This window comes from Crotalus tigris, unplaced genomic scaffold (genome assembly GCF_016545835.1).
Source record: "Crotalus tigris isolate CLP2741 ecotype Arizona unplaced genomic scaffold, ASM1654583v1 scf7180000024383.4638030, whole genome shotgun sequence".
Lineage (NCBI taxonomy): Eukaryota > Metazoa > Chordata > Lepidosauria > Squamata > Viperidae > Crotalus > Crotalus tigris.
In genome coordinates this window covers 1,416,664-1,427,665 of record NW_024100553.1, presented here as the reverse complement: position 1 = coordinate 1,427,665, position 11,002 = coordinate 1,416,664, and the positions used below count along the sequence as shown (strand labels likewise).

The window sequence follows — 11,002 nt, the reverse complement described above, 5'->3', positions numbered from 1 at the left end:
TCTTCTATTTTTGCTAAATAGAAACAGGAGTACAGGTCAAAAATTCAAGTATAAATTACCCTAAAAAAAAATTCATCAGCTGGGACAGTTTTTTAGTCAAAACAAGATAAGATTTAAGTGGATTTAGATTTGCAGTTCTGTAAAGCCAGCTCTAAGAAATTGTCATGTATCCATATAAAATGTGACTAATTATTTTAAAATTTGATTTCATACTACAGATAGTCCTCAACTTACGACCATAATTGAGCCCAAAATTTCCTTTGCTAAGCAAGGCAGTTGTTAAGTGAGTCTTCCCCATTTCACAACTTATTTTGCCATGCTTGTTATAAGCAAATCACTATAGATTTTAAATGAATCATGCGGTTATTAATCTTTCAATTTGGCTTCCCCCATTGACTTGGCTTGTCAGAAGCTTCCTGGGAAGATTGCAAAAGTCAACCAAAGGACCCTGAGATGCTGCAACCACTGTAAATATATGCTGGTTACCAAGCAACCAAAATCTGATCACGTGACTATGGGGATGCGTGAGAACTGCTCATAAGTCACTTTTTTTCAGCGGTGTAACTCTGAATGGTCATTAAACAAATGGTTCTAAGTTGAGGACTACCTGTATATTTTTAATCATTTTAAGGAACAATTTTCCATTCAGAAAACTCTGAATTAGATTTAGGCTTCAGTTGGGATGCTTGCCCCATTCTTTAGTCCATTCTCATCACTCTTCAAAGGAGCTGTTTCATTAACATCTTGGATTTTTTCTACTGCTTTTAAGTTTCCTTCGTTACTTTTTGTCCTTGCAGGCTCATGATCTTTCTTTTCTCCGTCTTCCTGCATCCTTTTCTTCTCTTCTTTTGCAAGCATTCTGTAGTTATAGTAATTCATAATGAAGAGGAATATCCCAGCCAAGACCATCACTGCCCCACATTTAATGAACATGTATTTGTAGTCTCCAAAGGTGTCAATAAGAGTACCTATGAATGGAGAAATGACATTTTAATTATTAGTGACACTTACTGATCAAAATAGAATAAGACCATCATATGAGAGAGAAGCAACCTAGAACTGAGGAGAAATTTTCTGACAGTTAGAACAATTAATCAGTGGAACAACCTTCCTCCAGAAACAGTGAATGCTCCAACACTGGAAGTTTTTTTAAGAAGAGACTGGACAGCCATTTGTCCGAAATGGTATAGGGTTTCCTGCCTGAGCAGGGGGTTGGACTCGATGACCTCCAAGGTCCCTTCCAGCTTTACTATTATTATTATTATTATTATTATTATTATTATTATTATTATTATTATTATTATTCAATCATCGCACAGTCAGCCAGATGTTCAGACTGGATTTGGTATTTTGTCTACCTATCGAGTCCTTACCCAGGACCTGGGATAGGCAGATGTGGATGTTTGATGGTATTACAGATATCGTCGCAGGATGGAAGCAGTTCCTAATAAGGCTGCCTTTTGCAATTGACTAATAGCGAATTTGTCAATACCAATGGTGTTCAAGTGGTGCTCCAGTTGTTTTGGGATTGCACCCAAGGAGCCTATGACTATTGGTACTACCCTTGCTTGCTTTTGCCACAGTCTTTCTATTTCTATTTGTAGGTCTTTGTATTTTGTTATCTTCTCCAGTTCTTTCTCTTCTATTCTGCTGTCTCCAGGCACTGCCACGTCCACTATCCAGACTTTTTTGTCTTTCTTATCGACAATTGTTAAGTCTGGGGTGTTATGTTGCAGGTGCTTGTCTGTTTGAATTCTGAAGTCCCAGAGCAGTTTAATTTTATCATTTTCTATGACTTTCTCTATTTTATGATCCCACCAGTTTTTGCTTACAGGCAAATGATATTTTTTGCAGATCTTCCAATGCACCATTGTTGCTACTTTGTCATGCCGCTGCTTGTAATCAGTTTGTGCAATCTTCTTGCAACAGCTTACCAAGTGGTCCACTGTTTCTTCAGCTTCTTTGCATAGGCGGCACTTACTGTCTGTTGCTGTCTTCTCAATTTTGACTTTGTATGCATTTGTCCTTAAGGCTTGGTCTTGTGCAGCCAGAATTAGTCCCTCGGTCTCTTTCTTCAATTTTCCTGCTCTTAGCCATTGCCAGGTTTTATTATTATCTGCTTTCCCAGCTATTTTTTTTCATGTATTGGCCATGTAGTGCTTTGTCTTCCCATGCCTCTATTCTGTTCTTCATTTGGTCTTTCTTGAAGGCCAGTTTGGTCTCTCCAGTAGTTAGTAAGCCTTCCTGATATACTAATTTCAGTGCATCTTCATCATTGTTCTTCAGATATTCTTCCAAAGCCATTTTTTCTTCTTCAACCATCTGATGTACTTGTAGCATTCCACGCCCACCTATTTGCCTTGGTAGATAAAGTCTATCAATGTCACTGCGTGGATGAAGGGCATGATTCATTGTCATTATTTTTCTGGTCTGCCTATCCATTGCTTTTAGTTCTGCTTGAGTCCAGTCCACTATTCCAGCTGTTTTATTATTATTATTATTATATTCCAGGAAAATTTTGAATCTAGATTGCTAAAATGGTTAGAGAAAATGGTATCTACTCAATTCCACAATTAAGGATGGGCTTTCCTTAAAATAAGAAATATCAGCAAATCCTAGGCTAATTTTGAATCAATATTTTGCCACCTTCTTTGCTTGCAGTCCATGCATTTCATCCTCTGATTTAATGTGCAATCATGGGTTTCTTTGACAATTTTCTTGTCTTTGAGATACAATGCTTTTAAAAACCACCATGGTGATAATTTATTAAAAGTATGATACTTAATTATTCTAATGTCTAATCAAACAAACTACACATTTTGTAACAAAGATGAGATGCTTCCAGTTTGGTTGGATAAAAATACTGCACCAAGGAGCAACATAGCCCACATCCGTGCTTTAATATGGTGGCATTAGCAAAAACATCAAGCAGAGGCTAATTGCAGCTATTCTAGATTTCTGCTAATCAGGATGACCTTAAGATCTGCAAAATACATTTCAATGAGAGTTTTAATGAGAAGAGTACTGGAAAAATTAACAGTAGAAGAGTCTTTCCACCTCCTCCTTTGAGAATAAGAGAAAGTCATAAAACACACCAGGAAAAATTACTTAGTCCATTAAAGCAAAACCCAGTAGTAGGTTGTTAAATGCCAAAGAACCAATCAATTTGCCACTTATTAAATAGGGAGCAACACACTGAACTCATATTGCAAACTATTATAAAGCACTTTCTAGCCTCATTAACAATCTTCAGCAATTAGCCCTAATCTGCTTCTTAAAACTGCATGCTGAAGAAAACATGCATGCTGACCTCTCACTACAGTATAAGACAGGAAGAAAGAAGTGAAGTGCTCTGATTAAAAAAAAAGGATAATTGAATAATAAATATATTTTTCAAAGCCCTTGAAATCTGAGGTTCCTTTTCACTTATTTGACAATGGTCATCTGGTATAAATTGAAGTATCAACATCAGTATTTCAACTATTCTATATCACTTATACCACATGCATTTAAGGTTACAGCTTTTTGTCCAAAGCCATTTTAGTTCCACTACAGTCAACAGGGTTAAATCAAATTAAATCCTGTGGAGCAATTATTTTCTTAACAGCAAACAGCAATAGCTTAATGTAGATTGCAGTAATTTTGAACCTGCCACATATTGCCCTTAACTTCCTGGATTCATAAATACTTTTCTTCTAGAATAGAAACAACAGATACATCCCGTATCTAATAATTGTGTAAGGATTTAAAATCTAGCTAAATCATCCTAAAACAAATCAAAAGGAAAATGGGCACATGAAAGCTGTTAAATAGTGGATTCTCTCTTGCTGACAGTTTTCAGATAAGGATGGCTATTGGGGATGGATTAGTGGATATCTACATAAGTAGATCTGTAACTCAAACATTCTATAATTTTAAAGTGATGCTGTTACCAGCAGTGATCTCCAAAACTTTATTAAGAAAATCAAACATTTGTATTTTACCTGGCTACATCTATTTTGCCTTATCTTAGCAACATCGTCTGATAAAGATTTCAAATGTTTTATGAAATTGCTAAACATGTATTATAATAATTATATTTCTTCAGGATGTGAATAGTATTATTGTGAATATTCACATATTTATTTGAAAGCCACCCAGATTTGCCTTATCAGTGATATGGGAGGCATATACACGTAATCAATAAAAATAAATGAACTATAAAAATCTGAATGATTGCTAGGTCATGAATAATTAGAACTATCCATATATTTTAATGTCATCCAATGTTCATCTGGGTTTTTCCATTTTAGATATGGAAGCACTACTTCCAGGATAGCGGGTGAAATTATTGATTGTATTTAATTTTCTCTTTTTCTCCAAGAACCCAAGACAACTTACATGAGAATCTCTTTTCATTTTATCTCTCCAATAGCAACCTTGTTAGATTTTTTTGGGCTCAAGGAGAATGGCTGGCTGAAGACCTTAAACATACTTCCATGATGGTGAACTATGTCTGCTCAGTCCTAATCTAATACCTTAGCTATCATGAAGACAGGTTTTAATCTTATGACTGCTGTTTGTTTGTGTATTTTGTATGTTTAATTTTATATTAAGGACAATTAACCACTGAGCAGTACAGAAATATAATGAACTGAGATCCTTTTTATAAATTTACTAAAAGAAATTACATGAATATATTATGTTAATCTTTATCCAAAATCTAGCCAGCCAAGAAATTTGTGGTTTTGTAAGGCACAGAACATTTAGTTAGCAAGGTTCATCTAGACTGATTTTTAAGCAGCCTTTGGATAGTTTTAACAGTTTAGTTCTGCAACATCCATTTTAATGAACAGAAAATTTCAAGGGACTGAATTTTCTTGTCGGGTGATAATTTTATTTCTTCAGGCATACTCCTGATGAACCTAGTTTAAATGAAAATTGAAAACTTCGGTGAATGTGGAATTGAGCAGGGCAGTGAAGAATCAAGAAATCAGATTTTAAGAGTGGGAGGGGAAAGCATTAATATCTGATGCTTCTTCCTTGAAATTAAAAGTAATGATTTTCATTATTGAGCAGACTAATGGAAAGAAGAGTATAAATGTTCTTACCCCCAATAGGTGGCCCAAGTAATATGGTGCAACATTCCACTATGGTAACTAGTCCTACGGCACTTGTGAAACGGCTGGCACCAACAAGATCCATGAGCGTTTCGAACAGCATTGCACACACCATACCAAAGGCCAGGCCAAAGAAGATAGAATAAATCACTAGGCCCACATAACTTGTTGCCAGTGGGCACAGCAGGTGGCAAACACCATTAAAAGCAATGGAGAAGCTGAAAAAATACTGAATTTTTGGCCTCACCCATTTGCTATTTGCAATGAGCCCTGTAGCTGGCCTGGCTATCATGTCAACTATTGCTAGAATGGAAAGGAGAAAAGCTGCTGAATATTCATCAATCCCACGGTGCTTTGCATAAGGAGCCAAAAAGACAATCGGTGCAAAAAATCCTAAAAACATCAGCACGTTCCCTATCAGATAGATCAGGAAGCCTCTGTGCTTAAAAAGCGATAAATCCAGGAACTTGTTGAAGTTTTCACAACAATCTCTGTCTTCCTTTGTTTCCATATCCTTATCCCCCATTTCGGCAATGCCTCCATCTGGTTTTTCACTTATAGTTTCTTTTGTGTCTTTATTTTTTTGCCTCTCAGATGTTGGTCCAATTGGTCTGAAGAGAGCTCCAGCCACGCAGCAGTTCAGCAGGATTGCCCCAAGAATAAAAAAGCTCCCCCTCCATCCAAAAGTGTCAAAAAGAAACTGGTTCAAGGGTGCAAGGGTGCAAAGCATGACGGGACTTCCTGCCATGGCAAGTCCATTTGCAAGGGGACGTCTTTTCAGGAAATACTTCCCAATGATGATTACTGAAGGCTGGAGGTTCAGGGCAAGACCGAGTCCTGTGGTGAGAGAATAAGAAAGAGGTATGTTACTTCATTAGATTAAAAATGCATGTTCTGTTATTATTGAGACTAACATGAGCCAGCAATGTGCTGTAGCTGCCAAAAAAGCCAACACGGTGCTAGGCTGCATTAACAGAGGGATAGAATCAAGATCACATGAAATGTTAATATTACTTTACAATGCCTTGGTAAGGCCACACTTGGAATACTGCATCCAGTTTTGGTCACCACAATGTAAGAAAGATGTTGAGACTCTAGAAAGAGTGAAGAGAAAAGTAACAAAGATGATCACGGGACTGGAGGCTAAAACATATAAGGAACGGTTGATGGAATTAGGTATATCTAGTTTAATGAAGAGAAAGACAAGGGGTGACATGATAGCAGTGTTCCAATATCTCAGTGGTTGCCACAAAGAAGAGGGAGTCAAGCTATTCTCCAAAGCACCTGAAGGCAGGACAAGAAGCAATGGATGGAAACTAACTAAAGAGAGAAGCAACCTAGAACTAAGGAGAAATTTCCTAATAGTTAGAACAATTAATCAGTGGAACAACCTGCCTCCAGAAGCTGTAAATGCTCCAACACTGGAAGTCTTTAAGAAGAGATTGGAGAGCCATTTGTCTGAAATGGTATAGGGCAGTGGTTCTCAACCTTTTTAATGCTGCTACCCCCAACCGGTCGTAAGTCGAGGACTACTCAACCGCTCGTAAGTCGAGGACTACTCAACTGGTGCAGCACCGTTTGCAGAATGGGACTTTTGGCGAGCTCAGCAGGGCAAAGACAACCTGGACAATTCCTATTGGCTTTTGAAAGCCAATAGAATTAGACTCTATTCAAGAGAGTCTATTCTATTGGCTTTCAAAAGCCAATAGAATAAAAGGGAGTAGCACAGCTAAGGAAAAGGGGGGAAAAATGGCAGACTGTGTTGTTTGGCGACCCCCGTGAAATGGTCATTCGACTCCAAATGGGGTCCCGACCCACAGGTTGAGAACCACTGGTATAGGGTTTCCTGCCTGAGCAGGAGGTTGGATTAGATGACCTCCAAGCTCTCTTCCAACTTTTTATTATTATTATTGTTGTTGTTGTTGTTGTTGTTGTTGTTTAAGTGCATCCCAAACAATTCTGTGGCAGGAGTATATTACTAAATCTACTTTGTCCTAACTCAAGATTCCTTAATTTAGTGGTCTACATTATGGACTGAAATTATAGATTGCAAAAGTCCACTCAGCATTGCCAGGTCTGGGAAGGCCATTCCATTTACAAGTCATATATTTCTAAAAATCATCTGCATGAAAACGGATGTGCAGATTTATTTTTAATAAAGTTTTCAGAAGGAAACAATAGGTTTGCTAGCAAAATCTCTAACAAGAGTCTTTACACAGAGGCTGTATTCTGGACAGCCCTATTTGAACAGTAAACTGTTGTGAAAAGGCATTATTTTAAAGCCATGACAAGAGCCAGAAATACATATAAGCAGATGAACATTTTATAGGAGAAGGTTTGTGACTGTGCTTTGAAAACAAAGCAAATCGAATCTATTTTCTGGGTCTGTTATAAATCATGACCAGCATGTGAAATAAAGAGGTCTGGCAGCTATTCTTGCTCTTTATACATTTCTGAACTTGTTCTGAAAAAAGTAAATACTGTTATAGGGGATTTTGAGGACATAGGAGTCAGGAAATTAAACAGGTTTTAGAACTTCTTTTAAATGAGAATAGTCAGTTCTTGATTCCACTTGGTGCTTTGGTGCCACTGAGTACTAGGGGTTATTTTTTTATTTTACATTTATACTGCTTCTTTTCTAGGAAGAGCCCAAAATTACATGCCAATAAGGACAAGAAGCTGATGAAGAGAATGATGAAAACCATCAAAATATGCTACTGGAGAAAGTGATCTTCATCAGCACAAGATTCACTTCCCTCCTTCCAAGGTCAGTAAAATGAGAGCTCAGATTGTTGGGGACAATATGCCGACTCTGTGAACCATTTAGAGAGTTTTGTAAAGCACTATGAAGCAGTATATACAGTAGTGGCCAAAATTGTGGAAACCTTTTGGAAAAAGTGTATTTTTGAGGTTTGATGGCTAACAACACCACTTTTTTTGGAGTAGTACCATAAAATTATGTATCAATGGAAAGATAATTTAATCAAGAATGTAATGCAACAAAATTTGTTCAATTATCTGTACTGTATTCTATGAAAGGTTATAGCCAAATAACCAGAAAAAGGAAGCACAACTTGCTTAGGTTGATATCTGGTAGCTTTCCTTCATCTGATTGTAGCCAATGAGCATGAGTGTTTAGAGAGCCAATTAGGTGTCATCTTGTTTTGGCAATGAGCCAATCAGATCACAGTAGGATTCAGTTATTGATGTCATGTATTGAAACTGAGAGGAGGACATTTGTCAGTGTGTTATATGATCGCTATCAAGTTGGTTGGGGTTTTTTTTGTGTTCTTTCATTTAGTGAGCTTGTAAAACGTAATAAAATTAAAGTAATGGTACAAAGAGTTGACTGGTTGCCCAGAAAGCGATGTAAAATAGTATTATTAAGTGAACAAGGCTATAGTTATAAAGAAATTAGAAGAAAAATGGGTGGAAACTTAACCAAAGGTGACATTTCTACTGTACACTTTTCCCAAAAGGTTTCCACAATTTTGGCCACTACTGTAGTCTAAGTGCTATTGCTACAGAAAAGAAAAAGAAAGAAAATTACCTGTGATGAATCCAGCACAAATGTATAGTTGAAAAATGCTGGTACAGAATGCTGCTGAAACCATTCCTACGCCACATAATAGCCCTCCAAATATGACGACCGGCCGGCTACCAAAACGATTCACCAAAATACTGCTAAGGGGACCTAAAAAATGAAGGGAGGGGGAGGAGGGAATGAATCATTTTCATAAATATGTCTCTGATGTCACATACTTTAAACATCAATATGGGTTGAATTATTCTTGAAATCAGAATAAGGATTAATTAAGGGGTAGGAATGACTCCCAGCTATGTAGGAGAAGAAAGATGCTTGTACAAAGTCTGTCAAGTCTGCCATTCTTGGAAGCATTTGTTTATGTAGCCGGCTAATTCAATCACTAGTCATAGCATTTGAAAAGAGAAGCTAATATTTGACATAGGGGCATCAAGCAAGAAATTGGAGGGAAGAGAGAGCAGAGGGAAAACAGGAAAACAAAGCTTGCTTAGCAGTATCATTATCATATGATGCACAACTACATGCAGTGACACAGAAAGATCAGAGCAGATTGTAGCGTCTGATGGTGGCGTCTGATTGTAGCGTCTGATGGTGGTATCAAGAGAAGAGAAAAGAGAGGAAGAGAGAAAAGGAGAAAGAAAGGGGGAGGGGGAGGGAGGGAGGGAGAGAGAGGGGGGGGAGAGAAGAGTTCCTACTATTGGATGAGAGATTACTAGGAAATAAATTGGAAAAATAACTAAGAAGGCAAAAGCAAGCCACTTTTATATTTCTGTCCAAAAAACTTACCAGAAGGGAGTCAAACTTAATTTGAGAAAAAAAAACCTTCTTTTTCTTAAATGCAGAAAGAGCATAATCACCCAGTATTTTTCATAGGTTCGTGACACTCATTCTTTCTATTTCAAATGCAGTCAGAGCTTGTCTTTCCTTTTGTAGGCCAGAACAGGATACATTGGTAAAGACATGAATGCAGTGTTGACTTTTTTTTCATTAGGGCTCTGTATATAGGCTGCAAAACTCTAGATCAAGGGTAGGCAACCTTGTCCACGAGTCATAAAAGAGCCAAGGTTGCCTACCCCTGCTCTAGATGATTATAAATGTTAATAGATTATTTCTTTTCTGACAGCTAGTGACTGTCAGATCTGATAGCCATAGCAGAATATTGGTCAGATCTGATAGCCATAACAGAGTATGGACCAGAAGTTAATGCAAAATAAAAAAAAATAACATGGGAACTATCATAATTCACTAGAGAAGCACAAGTATGTTTTATCACAAAGATAATACAATGTTTAGCACTATATTGTTAGATGCATTAGTCTATCAAAATGAAAACAACAGACATTCTGGGAGTTGAAGTCCACATGCCTTAAAATTGTCAAGTTTGGGAAACACTGGGGTACATGATCTTACTTCCCCTCTTAGCAGCTTCTGATACTATTGACCATGATATCCTTCTAGATCAATTCAGAGGGTTAGGAGTGGAAGGCAAGTTATTCTGCTGGTTAACTTCCTTTCTTCAGGGTCTAACCCTAATCCTGATAGTAATGATTGGGGAGGAGAGAGATCCATCCTCACCTTTACAGGGTTTGGCACTTTCTCGTGAAATTATGATTTATGGCTATGTTTATTAGGGAAAAAAATAGATAATAGAAAAAATAAATAATTTTGTAGCCATAGTTACATTTGCTACAAAACTAAGATAATTTTGTAATTATATTTACTTCAAAGGAAATTGGAATCTATTTTCTATTTTTTTATTCTTTCTTTTTGTCTTATTTTCTCTTTCCCTTTTCTTTAGTTCTGTTAAGGTTTATTTTTTTCAAAACCCTTAATAAAAACATTAAATTTTATATTTAAAAAAAATAAAAGAAAGATCTGAAGGACCAAGTTATGGATAGATCATGGACAGAATTTATGTGGTTGCTAATAGTTTGACCCTGAATTGATGGCAAATAATAATCAGACCAACAAAAAACAGAACAGCCTACAATGTTCATCCAGTTCAGGGGTAGGCAACCTTGGCTCTTTTATGACTCGTGGACTTCAACTCCCAGAATTCCTGAATTCTGGGAGTTGAAGTCCACGAGTCATAAAAGAGCCAAGGTTGCCTACCCCTGATCCAGTTCAAGGACTGGAGGAGTAAACATTCATGAAGCCATGAGAAAAAGCCTTTTTAGATTTTTATTTCTAAACTCTATATATAGTCTACCAACTGAAAGAATATATTTCAAATATCTGATAATGATTTCAGGCTTAAGTGGATGAAAGGCACTGTACAATTCTTTATTTTTAATTGTTACTTTATTCTTATAATTCTGTATAAGAGAACTGATACTCTCTGACAATATTTGGGATTGTC

The 11,002-nt window shown here is 36.9% G+C and overlaps 1 protein-coding gene across 3 annotated transcripts in view; it reads right to left on the bottom strand.

The window, feature by feature from the left end:
- Nucleotides 1-504: 504 nt before the first annotated feature.
- Nucleotides 505-11,002, bottom strand: part of LOC120301426 (monocarboxylate transporter 2-like) — a 32,301-nt gene continuing 21,803 nt past the window's right edge. For 2 of the 3 annotated variants that reach the window (XM_039328655.1, XM_039328653.1), the window contains 3 exons: nt 8,650-8,793; nt 5,091-5,936; nt 667-968 (listed from right to left, as the gene is read on the bottom strand). In XM_039328655.1, coding sequence (XP_039184589.1) covers nt 667-968; nt 5,091-5,936; nt 8,650-8,793 — 1,292 coding nt within the window. Of the gene's footprint in view, nt 969-5,090; nt 5,937-8,649; nt 8,794-11,002 lie in introns of all 3 variants that reach the window. The other variant, XM_039328654.1, reaches the window with a different exon arrangement.